Below are 20,365 nucleotides of genomic sequence, written 5' to 3'. Positions count from 1 at the left end.
ATATATAAAACAAAAATGTTAAAAATCACGTGCATTATGTGCCATTGAGCAGGGGGAATCAGTGGACATCATTTCTCTACCCTGACAGTTTCATGATTAGAAATTTGCCCCCTCGAGATAATCACATCTACATCTCCTCACCATACCACAGCTAACGTCAGCATCGTTCCTCCTCTCAGTGAAACCTGGTTAAGGCTCAAAACGGGTGGTGATCGGCGTGTTGTCACATTTCAGTCAAAAACTCACAGGAAAACGATCACAGTATATTTTCATATACAGTAGACAGTAGGTGGAGCTTGTTACAAACATCGGGTGTAACTCATATCTTCATAGGTTTCGTTTTTGGGTGCTGCTTGGACCAAGTGGAGCCACTTCCACAAGGTGATTAACTTTAAACTAATAACTTGCATTAGACACTCTGATCAAAACATAGCAAACTAACACTTTTCATACGTACTGTACTTACAAAAAAACAAAACAACCATGATCTATCTATGCATGAGATCATTCAGGAAAAAAGAAAAGAAAAAAACAAGAAACAAAATGACAGTTCGGGTCCCTATCATCCTTTTTTGTGATTAAACTACACAAATTTGAGATCACTTACTCTCTGTTAAAAACAGGGAAACATGCTTTCTGAACCAATGACTGAAAAAACATGTACGTAATTTAAAAAAAAAAAAAAGACCCACAGGCACCAAACCCAAACAGTAGCATTCAGGTTAATTCGAACAGTATGACTAGGCAATGAGGGTTAACTGAACTTAAAGGCTGGAGGGAAGGGGCGTAAGCAGGCTTAACACCCCCACCGCCTCCTCCAACCCGCCAGCACAGGGGCGAGGAGGAAGACAGGGCAAGCATGCAGCACACCACAACGCTGAGGGACCCCCGCCCCCCGAGCTGTTGCAAAAGAAAAACAAAAAAAAAGAACAAGAAAAAAAAAGGCTTAAAGCAGCCAAGGGAGCTAGCCTGAGCCGCCATAGCCTGAGGGAGGGGGAAGGGCTGTGGAGGTGAGGAAGGGGGTGGGGTGTGGTCAGAGAGAGGAACAGGCACCAGTGACAGAACAAGAAATGGCTGGATGAGATGGATGGTGGATGACACCATCATCTAGAGTTCTGCCCCTTCAGCTGGTCCTGGATATGTGGAAGTGATCTTGGTGAGGAGGAAAGTGGACACTGTGACACAAAAGACCAACAACCACTGAGATCAAACGAACGTACATGAGAAGCACAGGACACAAAGACAGATGATTAGCACCTTCAGTTCTTCTGAGTCCAGTTAAGTGAAACCTGCAAATATAGAGCTGATTTAAGTGGAAGGCGTGAATATGAGCATCTTGCGGCGTCAGATGAACCTGGGATGATTCTGTCTCGAGTCAGTGAGCGAGTGAGCGTTTCATCCACCTGGTTCTTTTGTCCGTCCGCTCCTGTCGGTCTCCGTCCTGTCTCTGACCACACCCTCCTTCATGTATGTGTGTGTGTTTGTGTGTCACAGGGCAAAGGGAAGGAAAAAAGAGAAGTGGCAGAGCCAGGGAAGCCAGCAGCCTCAGTCATGACCGCACATGGTGCGAGCAGTTAGTTACATTAAGAAGCAAAGCGTTGCTGACAACAACATAAAGCCGTTTGTGTACTGCGGCTGTGACTGCTGAATGGGGGTTAAAAATGGAGAAGTTATGAGCACTAAATTTTCGATGCGTTCTATCTAAACTTTTTCTTTTTGTTTGTTTGTTTGGAAAATTCAGATGCGTTCTAATCGGCCGTCTCTCTCTCTTTCTTTTAGACTCAGGTCATCTTTCTCTCTGACTCTGTGAGCATGTGAGGAACGTGGTGGTTTCTCCGAGGCTGCTTGCCCTGCCATTCCTCAGCCAGCCTCACACTTTTAGGAATCTGTAATTCAAAAAGGAAAATACAAACAACAAAAAATAACAAAAAGAAGAGTTAGCTTTAAAAAGAAGTGAAGACCAACCCATATATTCAGATATGGAGAGGAGGTCATTGCATTAAATATGAGACTATATTAAATTGGTTCTACTACTGTATCTCCAAGAAAGACGTGTGTTGTACGACCTGAATTAACCCAAACATGCATGTGTTTAACTAAAAACCACTGGGCTTGAATGCATGTTAGAATGCAGTGGCTGTACTGTCACAACATGCTGTAATCCTGTTACGATAAAACTCCCACACACGCCACAGCACACACCAAATTTCACAATTACTCTGTGTAAAACCTGATGTAGAGTTACACCTCGCAGACACGGCCATGCTATGGCTTTAACAAATCTTCAAAACTGATACAAGGGACCCTTCAACTCCCAAAATCATACGAAATCTGGCCTGTAGTACTATTTTTAGATCTGTGTTGTCAAACATAAGACCCCGGGTCCAGAATCGGCCTGGCAACGACTCCTAATCAGGTCCACTGGACAGCTTTGGAAAACATGAAAGATGATATTTTTATAAGTTTTCCAGCTTTATCTTTAATGATAAAAACCAGCCTATAGCTATTCACACTACACTAAAGTAATTAGGTTATAGAATAAAAATGAAATGACAGGAAGGGTTTTTTTACAATGTGTACACAGTAAGGAAAAAAAGGACATTTTCTGTGAATGAACTAAAGAAAAATGCTATTAATTACAGGGTAGTCAATGTGCTACAGCTAAATTTTTTTCTGTAATTTGTTTCTCACCATTTAAGCCCAAAGAGTCATTCTGTCATTTACTACAGCAGTTTTTCTTTATCATGTACAAAAAAATGAGATGTCCTGTTGAAATTGCACCTTATTTTAAAAAATTATATTAAGATATCTCAAAGTTTAAATGTGTAATTTTACTTTTTAACACTGACAGAAAGGGGAGTAGAACTGGTAGGCGGCTATATGTGGCCCACAGTGTGAAATGCTTTTGTCATCCCTGATCTAGACTGTTTTGGTGCGAGCAGATTTATGTAAAACCTGTTTTCTTTCTACCTAAACTGTCTCACTGGGCAGAAAAGACTGACAACAGTCTCTTGTTCATAGCAGAGTGACAGCATGTAAACATCAATGGTGCCCCCCTCTGCTAATGTTAGCTAGCTGCATGCTTTTTACAGTTAGTTGATGTAGTTGCACAGTAAGAAAATAGCACTAGAGGCCAGAGGGAAAATGTGTAAATTCAATTTTGAGGTGAGTTGTGTCTTTAAAAGAGTGAGAGTTAAACAAAGGCTCTGGTATGATTTTTGAGAGAGCGCTGATCTTGGAAAAGAGTAACAGAGCAGTGAAATGACCCAGAGGCTACACACACCATGCTCTTAGAGTAAACACTTCAGAGACCGATGCAAACAAACCACAAAGCTTTAGAGTCATGACCAGCTCCATATCCCAGCTCAGCCTCACCATATATAGTTCACTTCAGCTAATTCTCAGTCCTTTATTCTTTTACCACTGGCCTGCAAAAAAGGACCAGAACAGCCCAACACTGTCATTATCAAAAGGTGAATTTAGAAAAAGGAAACATTATAAGGCGGCTATTAATTTTATTAAACTGGACAATATTTTAAAAAATGGCCCCTTACAGGGGAAAATAACTTGTTCTTGTTGTAACAACACTGTAATTTATCTAGAGCATGCGACACTTGAGAGGCAGCAGCATGATTTTTAATCTAGTTTAACCTACAAAAATATCTCTTGATATGTCTTCATACTGTACAGCTGATTTAAATTACATTTGCTTGATTGCACATTAAGCATTCTTTCTTTTTAGGTACGTCAAGTGACCAAAACACAATAACTTCTAAAAATGTAACTTTGAGTTGATGGTCACTGCCTCTTCACATGGTGCTTACATTCACTCAGCTGATTTATCACCACACAGACTCAGCTTTGGCCACAGTTCTGGCTCAAAGTCTCGATTAACAGTGTTTTTATTTGAGTGGAATACTGTTATTCAACATTTTAAAACCTAAAAGAAAATCAAATACTGAATGTCTCAAATGTACAGGTGATCACTGTTAGGTGCTGATTTGCGCCATCATGAGCTTTCAGTGTGCCATGTTTTATTTTCAATGATCACTAGGTGGCACTGCTGTGAATAAGAGATGAGATAACAACAGGCTTCACTTCAAACACTTCTTAGACATGATATCTGATTGGCACAGCTCACGCTACCAGAAACAACTTTTCAGACTGTTATGAGGCACAATGGACAAATCCGATTGCTCCTTCTTTGTGGAGCGACGTCAAGTGTCTGTGTGTGGGTGTCTGAGCTAGCATCTATAATCTCTGTAACTTGCCCCACTCGTTCAGCACGTGAATGGAATACAGAGTAACAAAAACTGTCATAGCAAGAACTTGCTGAGTTAAATGTATGTCATAGCACCTTTGGCATTCGTTTCCAAAAACACTTCAACGTAGGATGTGGGCACGTATCCCTCCTCATCCTCGTTCCTCCGCACGCGTGTCCAGCCATCTCCTTTGTCTTCTTCTATGACGTACAACAGCTCGCCCTCAGCCACGGAGATGGTGCCCTCGTTATGACCTGCAGGAGAGAACAGCCGCAAACCAACAGAAGATAAGAACGCTGGCTTTGTGCATTAACAGGAACCATGTTGATTAGTAGCACACTTTGAAAATCAGGGATCCACAAAAGAGGAAGCAAAACCAGATGCTGTACAGCAGGAATATAGTCAGAGACTACTTGTAGAAACTGCACTGGCACTTTAACATGTACTGAGTCAACATATATGAATAAGCACAGGTAGTTTTAACAATTAGTAGTGCTTCAGGTGATCTATCCATTTTAACAGAAATTCTAAATTTCATCTATTTCTGAAAAGTAAACATTTATGGATACATTAGTTAGGAAAGTGTTACTCAGTGGAAGCCCCTCTTATTCAGTTTTGGAGCTGGGGGGCTGGGATTGGGGAACCAAGATGTTTGAGGCCCTACAAAAAACCTTAACCAGATAATTAAGGGAATACAACTCCAAGATCAATGTTATCGTGTTACTGTTTATTTGTTTTTTGTGATGTGGTTGTGTGGTTGAACTTTGCAGCTTTGTTAAATGTTGTGCTTTGGTCAAGTAGATTTCAATAGACCAGATTCCAGTAAGTTTAATCTTTTACGCTGCACTTGCGTAACACAATTACCTGGAAACCTTATCTGTAATCAAATTGCTTTTTTGAGTGTACACTTATTTTTCCTTTTGGACAAATGTTTGAGGATGAAGATTTTATGCCAAAACACAAGGGATACAGGGCGGTGAGCTCTCTGGAAATATGTGTAGCTGTAATTCATTTACGTGACTGTAATCCACTACAGTAGGGACTGGGGTTATTCCTGGGACTTTTCTCTCATTTCTTGTTGCCAGTAGGGTGGGTAGCATTTGGTTATGTCGCCTTGCTGAAAACAAAAACTCCAGAATGACTGCAATATTACAGAATTACTTTATTACTGCTATTCTAATATTCATGATTATGACTCATCAAAGGTCTTACACAACTGAAAAACTAGTTTAACCTATACAATGAACCACAATTTCACCGTTAACCCAGCAGTCGCTACAGCTAAAGTATGTATATGTCAATACCAGATAGACCTTTACCGCCTCTTTATATGCACTGAGCTTTATGTTTAGCAGCTTTGAATAATTTTTCAAATTTGATTTTGAAATAGTGCAGCTGAGAAATGAGCGTATTTTTATTCATACTCCTCCACACTTGCACACAAAGGTCACATCCCTACTCCTCCTCCTCATTCAGAGGAAACAAACTCCTCCACCCGTTTTTCATCAGACTCATGTTCAGCTTATTTCCAGAAATAACAGGACCTCAGCAGCAGCCACCAGCCAACAAGCAGGCTTCATACTTACATTGACTGTTTTTATTTTAAACCAGTGCAGTTACCTTCGAAGGGATACAAGGCTTTGCAGGTGCCGATGGTAGGCAGGACCTCCTCATCATCAAACTCGTCATCGAACTCCGTTGTGGTGGTTGGGGTGGGGATGGGTTGGGCTTTGACCTGAACCTCTGAATTCTGCTCCTCTGTGTAGCTGCCATCCGGGCTGCTCAGGGGCCAACACACACACAGTAAATATACTGTGAAAACACACATAGATTTCTTCCCAAAAAGTCATGTGTGTTACAAACTCTGGGTTCTGTGGCTGCTGTTTGTCCAAGTATACCATACCTCTCTCTGTCCTGTGCACAGTTGTTGCTCACTGTTGTGCTATTCTGGGTCTCATAGAGTCCGCTTTTCCGCTGTGAATCACTCTTAGACGGCATCCTCTCCTCCACCTCTGCTAACCAGCCCTGAAACACACGCAATCATTATTTGGCTCTAGCTTTTCATTTTTATTACATGACAACTTGGACGAATGACAACTTGAGGAATTCTTTTTATCTGTGATTCGGACGGCCTTTACATTCGGCAAGGACCTAGCACAGAACGCACACCTCATCCTTGCATTCCCCCATTTATTTACACGGTTAAACCAGGCCATTGTTCTGGGACTTCTCTCTCTGCACAGAGAACATGGAACATGCAGCCAATCCCTGCAGCTGCCTCACATCTTCTCCTAATATGGATGAGCGACAGTCTTCTTTGGAATTACCCCAGCTGGAGATGTGTGTCTGAGCTCCTCATTATTTACTGTTTCAGATAAACCAAACAACACGGCCTTGCCAACATTAACACTCAAAAAGGAATAGGGGCTCAGACAGACACTGAACTTACTTCAAATTTCTGTACTTCAGACTGGAGCTTCTCAATGTTTTGACCTATTTCTGTTAGCCGGGGGTCGACACTGGCCGGGTCTCCCATCTGAGGGTTCTTTATATACACGTCTTTCATCTTGGTCAGAGCATCTCTGGAAGAGCAAATCAGTCTTTGAGACTTCAGAACAGAATGGAAAGATTTATAACACTAGATTAAAAACCCCTCTGAATACCTCTGGTCCATTTCTTTTTGTATGTCTTTACTCAGCTCATCGATCTTGCCCTGCAACTTCTTCCTCCTCTGCTCTGGCGGCAGGTGACTGAAGTCCTCCGGTACAGAACCCTGAAAAAAAAATCACACCATGGAAACTTTTTTTAAAAACTGAAAGAAAATAACCAACTTCAATAATCCGTTACCTCTTTGTGCCTTAGCAGGAATCAGTTTTAGATAGGTGCAGTATCTCTCTCTGGTTTTTTTGTTTTTTTAACCCTGAGAAACAAAACTCAGGGATAAATGGGTATCAGGGCAAATAAATGGAGCTCCTGTTAGGCTCTAACTGAATCACTGAAGGAGATACTGCAGCCGCTCTCTAACACACTCTGTGACATTTAGGATGTTTGGCTCTGTGTAGACTTGAGGCCTTTCACCTATTCAGTCACCACATCTAATTCAGAGAGCTCTGTAAATGCAACGGAAATGTAATAAAGTATTGGCCACATCCTTTCATTGCTCATATAGTGTTTCAGGGTGAGCTAGCTAATGGATCTGTTCTCTGACAGGAACAGCTCTTTCTTAAAATGAAGGTTATATGAGCTGCAAGAGGTTGGCTTGACAGGAGTCATGTTTCCTGCTGAGACTGTAACACTGAATAGAATGAGTCATGCTGCTCCGCTGCCTCTCAGTCTTTCTGTTAACATCTGTAAACAAAGCATCAAAACTAATAAATAAGTTGATCAATAAGGATAAGGTAATTAACTAGCTGCTGCTGTAAGTCTTGGAATAACTCAGAAATGCTGGTATTGCAGCACAGCTTACTTAATACATGACATGGTTTCAATTTCTTGACCCTATATATACTGTGCTACTGTTGTTGTTTAAAAAGAATTGACTATCCACAGGTTTTAATGATAGGATTTCACAATAAGATACAATGAGGCCTTTGTTTTATATTGTTACTCTATTTGGGGCAGCATTGTGGCTCAGTGAGTTTATGATTAGCTGGAAAAAAAGGAAGAAAATAGTGACATATCGGCAGAAAATCTATGAACTGTGTGGACTGAAGAGGTCAAGGCCTGTGATTGGATCTCATTGAGATGGGTCACAGTGGCACCACAGGAAATAACTGCTGGATCTACAGCCTGGAGGTCAGGATTCACATCACATGAGCCAGATAGTTACCACGGCAACCTTACCCCTTCTCCCCGTATCAGCATGCAACACTTAAAGGCATGCAACACAACAAAGATCTGTCAGTCATCATGCAGGCATGTCATGCTCTCGTATCAGTGAAACGTTACAGTACAGAAATGACTTATTAGTGTTTACGTATCCACGTATCCTCAGACTAGTGAGGCACTACGATCTAAATTTAAATTTATTCTACGTGATTAAATTTAATCAATAAACAAACTAAAACTATATGCAGGCATTTAGTAACTTGATGTTGTAGTCAATAAAGTTGATGGACTGTTAGAAAAGGTTCAAACTGATCAGTCTTATTTGACTCAGGCACTGACGTACAAAAACAAACCAAGCGTATGCTGTAAAATGTCAAAATTTAAAAAAAAGTTTAAAACTGTTTAAAATTTGCGAAAATGCACTTGTTGGCTTTCTTTTCAGAAAAGAAACTCGTGTCTGTAAAAATATGCTTAACATAAAAGCTGGAAGGGCGGGGAAACGGTTAGCCTAGCACTGTCCAGAGGTGAAGATCTCCTCCTTTCTGCCTTGCATGAAGGGCAATACTCTGATGTTATGTTACATCAACTATTTCTTCTTTGAAGCTGTGCACCATCCCATCAACACTCCCCCTGTGCATCTGGACCTAACTTACAAAGCAACATGGAGAGACACGACTCATGTGGATTTTTGAAAATGAATTTTGCTTAATTATCCACTTAAAGCTTTTTAGTTTTGTTTGCCGGAAATACAAAGAGATTTTCTCTGATCTGCTTTGATACTAAAGGCGAGTCACAGGCAAAGCAGGCAGGCCATTACCTCAACTGGGATATAACAGTTAGCCTAAAAACAGATACGAGTTTCTCGTCTTATTGCCAAGCCCTACTGAGTCCATTTTGGTTTTTGGTTTTTTTACATATTTAAACAGGTAAAGCAGATGGAGTACTATTAGAGAACTTTTAGGTTTTTCTGGATAAAGCCAGGACAGCTGTTTCCCAGTGCTTCCAGTGTGTATCACTATTATCCCTTAACACACCATAAAGTGAATGTTTCAAAATATGAAAAGCATTCCCAAACGTATTCAACAATTTCACTAATCCTTATGTTTTGAGGAAATCCTCACTAGTGTTAGCTTTACAAACCACACACAAAAAAATAACAATAAATCAATAAATGGAACCGAAGTGGCATGCAGTGTAAGGACAGGAGCTCACTTTCTACGGATCAGCAGTTAGTATATGTTACAGGGACATACAATCAGCTGAGACAAGAAGGACTACGAGACAGACTAACAGACAGACAAATAAAACACAGAGTAAATCTGATCACCTCAATGAGATTCCGGACGTGGGAATTGAGTGTGATCTGCATCACAGAGACCACAGACACATTTTGGGAGAGACAAAACGGGAACACAATCACAACATAAAAACAAACAAACAAACATAACACAAAAATGAGACAGCGACATGAGTCTCAGGTCCATTGTTGTGTTACAGCAAAACTTAATTAATAATTAAATTAGATCCAAAACAAATAAAATGAGAAAAAAAAAAAAAGAGCACACCAAAAACATATCAGCGTACAGAACGTTATTAAGACTGTGTTACTGGGACGACGTGACATGCGTGCTATGGTCATGCCGCTACGGTCGTGCAGTTATACGGTCATGCTTACCAGCTTGAGAGAAAGCTTCATGGGGGGAGAAGAGAGAAAAATGGTGAAGAGCAGGAGAGAGAAACAGACAACAGATAAAAGTCAACATCAAGAGAATATTACGGCCATTTGTTTTATTTTCCTTTCAACAAAAATAGTTTCCGTGATTTTTATAATGTTTTACTCTGCCAGACTTCACCATATAAGGAAAAGAGGGTAAAGTAGTTAAAACTTCAAGAATCTGATTTATATACTAGCTGTGTAGTTAAAAAAAAGCTCTATCAGAAACAATTTTAGCTACTAAGACCCCGCTCTTTTTTTAATGTGGTGAAGTTTAACATTTCTAACATGATGAATTCATGAGAAATGGAAAAAAAAGTTGGCTAACAGGCCAACCTACTGCAAAAGCATGAAGTCACTGAGAAAAATTAAGGGAAGACAGATGCAAATTAAGAAGTAGAGGGAGAGTGACAACGACGACAGAGGACAATGTACCCTTTACTTCTTGATCCCGCTCTGCTGCCAACACAATGACACACAGGGCACAGCAGAGGGCGCCAAAAGCATGTTACCACATTAGCAGGTCCATATGTTGACATGGAGGCAGATACTGTACACAGACAAGCTGGAGAGATGCTTTCAGAAACCAACTATTCACACTCGTGAAGAACAGCTTAGAAATAAACGGGTTCTCTAAATTTTGCAAGTGGCTCAGTGGAAGCCAAAACTTAAAACAGCGACAGAATTTGCTGCGGGACTTTTGAGAGGATATGGTTCTGAGTACAAAGAACAGAGTGCAGAGCAGGTTAACAACAACTGGTTGGTAGAGCCAGAGCAGATGACTTGTAATCCTGTTAAAAGGTCACAGGCTGGTGCACCGAGGAGCTCTACTCACTTAAATCCACTAATCAAGTCATCCACCTGTGAATGGCCTTTTATGGTCATTGCTATGTGATCTCCCGCCACCCACCCACCCACCCACCCACCCACACACACACACACACACACACACACACACACCTTCACATGTATAAAGACTGCTTTTGTAGAAGTGCAGGCAAAAACACGGGCCTTTGCTTCTGTCAGCGGTGGATCATATATGGACTTTGTATCCGGAAATGAAAAAGAGAAACTTTTGACTGAAAGTTGATAAAAACTGAAGTGAAAGAATCAAGTAAAGCTGGTCCAAAAGATCCTTTCATATTCTTTCTCACAATCTAAATAAAAGCTGTGTTTGATGTTTTTGTGAAATTAAAATGTTTATAGAATAATTAGCTAAAAAGTCTAAGCTGGTCTGCTTCTGTACCACACATTATATTCCAATTTTATGCTCCCTTTCTAACAACAGGCCAGAAAAAAATGTGAAAATTAGCCTTTTAAGCTACCTTTGACTTTTGCATTCATCAGGTGTTCAAACAGCAGGAATAAAGCATTGAGGACTTGTTTTCCTTTGAACAAAACTGTTTGCACTCATCAGCCTGGCTGTCGGGATTTCTCAGCGTTACCTGATCTACGAGCAGCATAACTTCTTTTCTGCTGTCGGTTGTTTCGGTTTTGTTTACAGTGGGTTTCCTATAAATTAGCAGCTTGAGTCAATAACTGCTGTTCATGACTTGAGCCATCGTACATTTATGTCTCTAACTGTTTGTTTTATTACTAAGTTTATGTGTGATTTATCATGGGACCACTTAAAAGCTGCAGCTTTCAGTAAAGAGCGTTTTAGATTTGTTCTTGAGACAGACACAGATCAACAGTTATATTACAGACAGATAACACTGCTGCACTATGGCACACCAGCACAAAGAAAGCCCTAGAGGGGTCAATTCTGGGTACTGTAAGCTGGACCCAGACCCAAAGTGTAACCAGCACCTCGTGTCATACAGCCACATGAGGTTTAATAAGTAAGGAGGGGTAATTCCTCAGTATCATAAATAGCGTCCTTATAACTCTCACATCCTCAGGTGCTTGTGACACTTTGTGAATTGACCCCTTGTAGATGCTCAGTGGGGAAGCCCTGAAACAGCTGCAAGACACAGCAGACCCCAAGCTGGCACATGTGATGAGGGATGAAGTCATCATTTTCTAAAATCATTCTTCCGACTCTGCACATGTCACAACCATGTGATCAATACTGAGCCAAACACAGACACTAGCCTCCTTTGTGAGCATGTTTTGCCTCATTAATGGTGAAAATTTCCTCAGACAATTATTAATGAGGCTACTGCCTGTGTTATACATGGCTTTTACTAATCACACACATCCACAACTATTCAATGTTTATACACGCTTTTCACCAAATATACACCTGCTGTCTCACACACACACACACACACACACACACACACACACACACACACACACACACACACATCTGGTGTGGTGCTCACTGAAGCCCAACACACACACAGACACACACGCACGCACGCACGCACACACACTTACAACATATTGCCTTGCTTCAAAAGCATACGTGGGTCTGCCCAGAGTCCTCTTCATTAGCTCTTTGTGATAAATGAGAGAGCGCGGAGATTGTTGCTGTGTGGTCATCAGAGAGAATAAAGCTTTGTCAATAAGAACTTAGGAAACAACACTGATGTGCTTGAGCTCTTATACTGTATACTGCCTTAATTTGACTCTCAAGACACAGACGCGTTCTCTTTTTTCTCAGAAGCAACACACGTGCACGCACACATACAGTGACTGGGGATGGATTAGACATCTCATATGCAGTGCACACAAGCTCTCCTGCAGGGGTAGACATCCTGCCATTGTGCGGAGACACAACACCCCACCTCCACAGACACGACTACACTAATCCCAAATGTGCTCTCCTTGTGGGAGGTGTCACAGCAACACTTGTGTATTTTATTCGTTTTCCTACAGCTGTAATGACAGAATGTGACTGTAAGTGATAGATTTTATTGCTAGATTTCAAACAGGGATTATGCTGGAGTTACATTTGAGTCTTTTCAAGACAATAACCAAGGGAAAGTAATTATTTAGTATATTATATTACTTTTCAGGTTAAATATTTTCTGAATCAAATTAAATGCTGTCTATCCATATACGCAACACAAAAATGATGGATGGATTAAGCAATGATAAATGTTTTTATCATGTAGGGCTTTAGGCAAATTACCATTTCCCTTTATGACATGGTGAGCTCCCTACTCTAGCTCTCCGAAGCCTTCTACACATGCACTGCTCTTCTGTCACGATACCACTTTTTGATTCAGTGAGTAACATCGCTGAGAGGTCACGGGCACGTGCAAAACCACATCTTAACATTACCACATACATTAGTCCAATATATTAAGACTTCCTACAGACTTATGATGATGACCCTAGTTTGAAACCATAGTAAAAGAAAAAGGAAGAGAAAATAAGCCTTTTACCTCAAAATGGTAATAAAGTCCTTGTTACCATGGTTACCTACATTTTTGATGTTTTATTAGATTTATTCCAAAAAGAAAGCAATTTTTTAACACAGTAATCTACATCAACCAGCATCTAAACACAGAAAATAAACTTCCACTTGATATAAAACACCTACAGCTCAATTCACTGCACCCTCGTGAGGAATGGAAAGCAGTACTGATGAATTTAAAGATCTCCGCAAGGTTTTCTGGTCTGATAAAGCTTTTAACCTTTAAACCTTTATTCAGCCTTTCTTATACCATGAAATGTTAGAATAAGGTCAAACTTCACTCTTTAATCTGTGCATAGTTGAAAACAATGCATCTGATTTAACTCTTTTTATCACTCTTCTCATGAGCTGTTGCAACACATCCGCTTTTAGAAACGTGCACTTCCTGATAGACCTGCTCGAAAAAAAAACACACTTCCCTCTGCACTGCCTCATTTTAATCATTTCCTCTTCGATACTCACACTGCACTACTGCACCACATTGTTCTTTTGCCTTTTCAGACGTCATGTTAGCACCAATTCAAACCGATGTTTTTACTCTGAACTGCTCCCATTTCAAATTATGAACATAAACAAAAAAAACATATTTGTGGAGTCCGGAAGGAACATTGGGAGTTACAGCCCATTCCTGAGGTCACGGACAACTGGAGAGTGAAGTAAGAAAGGACAGGAAAGCATGCTGTGACCTTCCCCAGCAACTGTCGCCTGTATCTCTACAAAACACGCACTGGACTTTAGAACAGAAATTGTGATGACACACACAAGGGCACTGGAGAGGTGCTGATAAAACCATCCTTCAGGAAGTCGTCTAAACGTACTCTCCCACCATACCAATCGCTTGATTCATACGTTAAGATTTAACTTTCTTCTTGGTTCCTAGCACATGCAAAACCCAAAACAAGCTGCCTCCAGCATAGACTGCAGAGAAGAGCACAGGGAGCAAGTGCAGTCTTCATGCTACTGCCAACACTGCTTAGGCTCCTTAGTTTCTGTCAGAAGGGGAAGGTGGTAGAGAGGGACTGTCATTGTGAGCACAGTTAATCTGAAGAATGAAGGGACAAGATGAAGAGACTGTTGGTGAGTAAGACACAAACCATGGAGTCAATAGGTAATGCTCTACAGAAGCATGCTAGAGAAGCACAAAAGCTGAGCACTGTATGAGTGAAGGTGGGACACTTGTTGGAGGTTGCGTTGCTTACACTTAATCAGTTACTGGCAACAGAAGTAAAAATGATGCTGTAGCCATCATGACCATCCAAGAAAGCTCAGCACGTGTTTGGATTATTCACTCATACAGTGTAGCAGCCACAGAGCTCAGGTACAGGTGTACGGACACACAAACACAGGCACAAAGCTGGCTTGGACACACACACACTTACCCCTCGCCTCAGGCTCCGGAGGCAGTGCATTTTGGGTTTGGAGGCCATGAAGTCGTTGAGGCGGTGGGAGAGGGGCTCCTTGTGCTGCTTGGGAGACTGGGGGTCGTTGGGAACAGCAGAGGGTGAGGGTGGGGATGAGGCTGGGGGGGCAGGTGGGGGCTGGTGGGGGACGTTAACAGGGACATAAGCTACCAATAAGAGAGGGAGCCGTGACGGAGAGGAAGAGGAAAAACGTGGAAGAAGAAGAAGAAGAAGAAGAAGAAGAAGGGGCCGAGAATCCAACGAAAAAAGACAAAGGAGGAAAAGGAGGAGGGAACACAAAACAAAATAAATAAGCCTCCTACAAATATTAAAAAATAAACACACGCAACAGAAAACCCAAAGGAACATAAAAGACAACCAAAGGGATGTCAAACCCAGAGTAGCAGTTGTTATGTTGTGGGAAAAAATAAACTGTTCAACACGTAAAACATAAAAAAATTAAAGAATTAAAAAGAACAAAATGACCAGAGTGAGTAGAAAGCGCACAAACGTGTTAAAGCAAGCAGATGCACAAAGCAAACAGCAACGAGTTTTGGTCAAAGCGCATGCTGGCTTCCATTTTAGAAACCTCCGTTTGAGTTTAGTTTTTTTTACTTTCCCAACCTCGTCAACATGCCAGCTAAGACGAGTAATTCACCACATCCCCGAGGATAACAGCTGCTGAATTTGAGGCCATCATCAGCCTAATCTAATTGCTTATTGCGGCTCTAAAACATCTGACTGCATAATTCATCAACCAGCAGTTAAGGAGAGAGAGTGAAGCAGTGATGAGTTTTAGGATACCACATGATGCACATTGCACATGCACTGGCGCGCGATTAAGAAATCTTTTTTTTTCATTCTGTAAACCAATATTGTTTTTGTGTTTCTGTTGGCATGCATGTGTCCTTGTGTGCATGTACAGTGTAAATACCTCTCTGTACACTGTGCTCCCAAATTCTGCCTTTACAAGTTTGCCTTAATTTTGGGCACATGAGAAACCCTGGTGTGCAGGGTTTCTCATGTAGCATTGCACAAACTCGCTTTCTCCCTCACCCACGCAGACGTGCACACACACACACACACACACACACACACACACACACGATTGCTCAATCACACTGTTTTAATTCAATACCAACAGTGCCACCAGCCCATAAGACAGCCAGAGATCAGTCTTGATGTTTAGACACAGGAAGCTAAAGGAAGCTACTCAAGGATGATCAGTCAGTGGAAAAGTACTGAGGGAAGACTGTTACATCAGATCCAAGAGGAAGTTAATATCTGCCACTTGAGTCCGTCCATAGAGTGAAAGGTAGAAATATATTAGTGTGTGTTATGAAAGGGAGGCTCCAAAATCGGTGAGGGTGATTGCCAGGGGGAGGAAACGGGTGGCAAATAATAACAACAAAAATGGCAATAATAACAGAGAACTAGCAATAAATTTCTGAAGTTTACATAGTGAACAAAAGTCAAAAAATCTATTAAAAATATATAAATTTAATACAGAATCAGTGCCAAGACTGTAACACACACTACAAACACTAAACACATATATTTCTACAGCCACTAAATAAAAAGTCATAAGAACAAACATAATGGGACCTGTAATATCCCTCCGGCCCTTCATCCCACCCCATATAAATCTCCCGAAAGTACAAAGTGAGCTCCAAGCGAGGAAACTGCACCATAACTAGTGATGTTTTGCGATACGTTCGGGTGTAGCAGTGATTTTTGAGTAAGGTGTTCATTCATGTGTTACCTTGTTCTTGTTCTTAATGAAAGGCCACAGTTTGCCTTTGGTCTTGCCACCAGGCTTCTCTTTGCTCTCTTTGGTGTTGGACAGGCTGGTTTCAGATACTGTCCTCTTCATGGCCTGGCCATAGTCCTCAAACTCTACATCTCCTGGGGGCTCGAAACCGGACTTGAAGGACTCCACCACCTGCTTAGAGTCCTAGTGAGAGACAGCAGTTGCAGCAGTTAGCAGAACCCTTAATCCTGGAACCTCTTTAATTGCGTCAACGACTTTTTCAAAGTAGCTTTTCATATACCAAACAATAACTAAAGGGAGGGTCTTTGTTGTTTGAGAATGTCTCGAGCATCATAGGTCTGGTGATTATATGCAACACAAATGTGGCCCGGTGACTCAGTTGTTTATATTACTTTCTCTCTGATAACAATTCAAGAGTGTGTCAAGAAAGGAGAGAAGCTGGAATTACTCAGTTTGTGGCCTACAGAAGAAAGAGGAAAAGGCCTAAATCTGTCAGCCAGGAGTTATGAGCAAACACTGAGGTCGGGGATACAGCCAGGCTTCTCAGACACAGGAAGAAGCACATTCATCAGTTGCAGTGCACGCCAGCCTATCTGAACTGATAATAGCAAAGGGTCTGGTTGGAGTTAGGATCAGGGGGTCACAGATCTGCTCTTGTGTCCTCTATATGTGAGAGAAGAAGAAAAGAGGAAGAGTGTCTGCCAGAGGAAAAGTAGCATGTGATGTGTTATTCCCTGCCGTTGTTTACTCCAGCACAGAGTCATCTTCCTGGAGCCTAGCCAAGGACACACACATACACAGCTACACATACACAAACTATGTGATCCCTGAGGATGGTTTTGGGTTTTTTTGTCATACGGCAGGCAGCCAACATGTGACAGCTCAATATATCACACTTTTAAACACAGGCAAATGCTGCTCTCCTATTACCTATTTAAATAATAAATAACTATAAGCAATGAAACACAACTTTAATCTGTGGTTTACTTTTTCTTGAAGGAATTGTCTGACATATTAGAAATTGCCTTGTTCTCTTTCCAGGAGAGATAAATGACGAGACTGATAAACCTCTCACATCTGCCTATGAAATATGAAGCCACAGCAGCTGGCCAGATTGCTAAACTTAGCATAAAGACTAGAAATGGGGCAAGATTTAACACATTAATGTGTGAGCTTTACAGCTACTCATAGCTAGCCTTTGTTACCATTTACCAGAGTCAAGCTACCTAACTCTCTGTGTTACTCAGTTCAACTAAAAACCATGTCTGTTAACCGACATTTGTTATTCTTTTAGCTGTACATTCATCATCTTTAAGGTAAAAGATAACGGTGTTGAAGTTTGGATTTCATTCAGATCCACTTTAAACATATTTGAATAAAAAAAGAATAGCCAAAAAAGAAGCACTAAAGGCCTAATTCTCTGTGACATTTCGTAGTATATTCTCAAAAACGCCTTCACTTGATAAATGCCCCTAAATACATGTGTCTTTTAGATTTCACATCCCCAGTGTGCAGCTCTGTCAGAAATGGTAATCCTAAAGCCAAAGTGGATATAATCCTAATGACACAATCACTCTTACTATTTCAGTCTTTATAAGTTTCCTTCCAAAACCACACATATTACACAATTGCTTTCACCAGGTGTGAAGTACATCTGTTGAGGGATTAATGGAATTTTATGTCTAATATCAGTGTAATACCCCTTTAAGGAGGACTACAGTGAGTATTTTTAACACAGAAAGCTAAAGGTGTCACTAATTTTGCTTACTATAAGAGGGGACCATACTAATTGAATCAGCTTGTACAGCTTTTCTCTTTTACGACAAGGTCCTCCCACTTTGTTTGGTGAGGTGAGGTGTTTTCACCTTTTAACAAGTCCTCCAAGACTTCAACTACTTGTTGCTTAAGTGAAAGCATAATTGGGATTGTGTGGGTTGTCAGTGACAGACTGGCTGATTGAGTAATAACCCCCATACAGTGATGGGTTAACCAAGACCTGGTTAAGAGGTATATAGTATACATATATAGCTGGAAAGACAGTGGGTGCAGACTGTGCAGAGGTGCCACTGAGACAATCCAACATATAATAATAGGGGTTCAAGATGCTAACAGGCAGGGCATATATGGAATGCCATAACTAATTTTCTGGTATAGTATACAGGAACATCTCAAGATGAAAACAAGATATGGTTTCTTTAGACTTCAGTCATCCAAAAGATCTGGCAAGTTTTTCATTAGCCACATTCTCTGACACTCAACCCACAAATGCATTTTCCTTACTATTGTGGCACCATTTAAGGGGAAATACACAGGTTTTTCAAGGTTATAGGATTTATTGCCAATAAGCATTGTTACCACAAGGAAATAATTGACTAGATGGATAAATAGATAAGACAGATACTCACAGCCTTGGGCTCAATGGACTCGGCAGCATTTGTCATGCCATCTAAACATTTTCCCACAATGGGCAGCACCTGGCGATCCACGTCTGCAAATTTCTTCATGCACACCGATATCCTCTCAATTCTTTTCTCCTCCATGTCTTGAAGTTTCTACAGTTCAATACAAGCATATTTATACGTAAACAAAATTGTGGGTCGAGTTTGATTGAAAAAACAAAAACCCTTTAATCTATCTCAAAGTGCTCTCTTTTGATGCTGAGCAACAAAGGCTGGTCAGACCAAACAACACTGGAAATGGGAGCGCCCAAAAAACATGAACTTTACAAAATAGTGAATTCAAAGTCACAAACTTTGTAACTGTAAGATGAAAATAAGACGAAAATAACTGCACTTTAAATAAGGACTGCTTGCTTCTGTCAGTGTTTCCTGCATGACAAAAGTGTAATTTTAGCAACAGAACTGCAGGGGGGGTTGGGTGTAGCGAGCTGCAAACAACTTTGCATTCACAAGATAAAAGTGCATTACTGTGCAATCATTGGTTATGTAAGAAAAACAGAAAATAATGAAAAAAATGCAATAATTTTGGAGGTGTTAATATTCTCACGTGGGCAGAGTAAATAAATTCTATTTAATGGTGACACTGATGAACCAAAACCAGTTTTATGACAAATCAGCTGAGGTAAATCATGCACTGTAGAGCTGTTGTATGTACCTGGAATATGTTGGGAATAACTGTATAGTAATGTTCATTCTGTTCCTGGTTGAACTTCTGCAGGTAGGCGGCGTATTCACTCTTACTGTCATTAGCCATCTGGTGCCTCATCTGAGCTTGCTGCCGTGCCTGAAGAAAAAAGACACACACACAAGCACATATATCACAACCACATTCTCTTCACTAACCTCGTGTCCCTTGATGAAAACAGACCACAGACACAGCCAGAGCATAAAAACCTAAATGAGTCAACATATTTGTGTATATGAGCACTCATGCATGCACATGTACACACATATTCACAGAGAGCTTGTGAATGCATATCTAAAAGTGCAATTCAGAGTTGTCAAGCAGCAACAGCCTTTGGCATTAGATTATATGTAGGCCAGAACAAACAAATAAAGAAGACGACAACAGCCTGCACAGGCTGCAGAATGGAGGGATTTGGATTTTCTCTGTCCGCCCCGTCTGGCCTGCCTCTGCTGTCGATAATGTTGATTATTTTAAGCTAGTCTAAGGGAAGGAAGGAAGGCAGTCAGAAATGCTGCAGGAGAGGCCTATTACAAATCTAAGCAGATGGAGATGAGATTATCTCAGCTAGACAGCATGTGCGGGTTGTGTGTATGTGCGTTAGTGTTGCGTGCAGCTAAGTACTCCTATCTGTTTCCTCTTTCCATCAGACCTAAGGCCGTCCTCACATAAATACTGATTTCAATGGGTCATCTGTAACAAAGAGTTACCTTACGAACCTGTGATTGTGATCAGCATTTAATATGCTGAAGGCTACACAGAAAAAAGAGCAGCTGTATAACTGTAAGAGCCAGCCAAGGGAACATAACCCTGATCTCTCATAGTGAAGAGGAAACATTTAAAGGACTTCATCCAGTTTTCACCTACACACTGATCTAA

At 41.0% G+C, this 20,365-nt stretch overlaps 1 protein-coding gene across 1 annotated transcript in view; it reads right to left on the bottom strand.

Annotated features, from left to right (window-relative positions):
- Positions 1–2,040: 2,040 nt before the first annotated feature.
- Positions 2,041–20,365, bottom strand: part of fnbp1b (formin binding protein 1b) — a 33,786-nt gene continuing 15,461 nt past the window's right edge. Inside the window, 11 exon segments of the mRNA XM_013274042.3 lie at positions 2,041–4,516; positions 5,883–6,040; positions 6,166–6,287; positions 6,712–6,844; positions 6,926–7,035; positions 9,766–9,780; positions 14,551–14,720; positions 14,723–14,738; positions 16,334–16,525; positions 18,748–18,894; positions 19,457–19,585. Of these exon segments, the coding sequence (XP_013129496.2) occupies positions 4,338–4,516; positions 5,883–6,040; positions 6,166–6,287; positions 6,712–6,844; positions 6,926–7,035; positions 9,766–9,780; positions 14,551–14,720; positions 14,723–14,738; positions 16,334–16,525; positions 18,748–18,894; positions 19,457–19,585 (1,371 nt within the window). The 3' untranslated portion in view covers positions 2,041–4,337.

The sequence above is a fragment of the Oreochromis niloticus genome, linkage group LG7, assembly GCF_001858045.2.
Source record: "Oreochromis niloticus isolate F11D_XX linkage group LG7, O_niloticus_UMD_NMBU, whole genome shotgun sequence".
Classification (NCBI taxonomy): Eukaryota; Metazoa; Chordata; class Actinopteri; order Cichliformes; family Cichlidae; genus Oreochromis; species Oreochromis niloticus.
The sequence above is the reverse complement of the archived record's forward strand: the minus strand, read 5'-3'. Positions and strand labels throughout refer to the sequence as shown.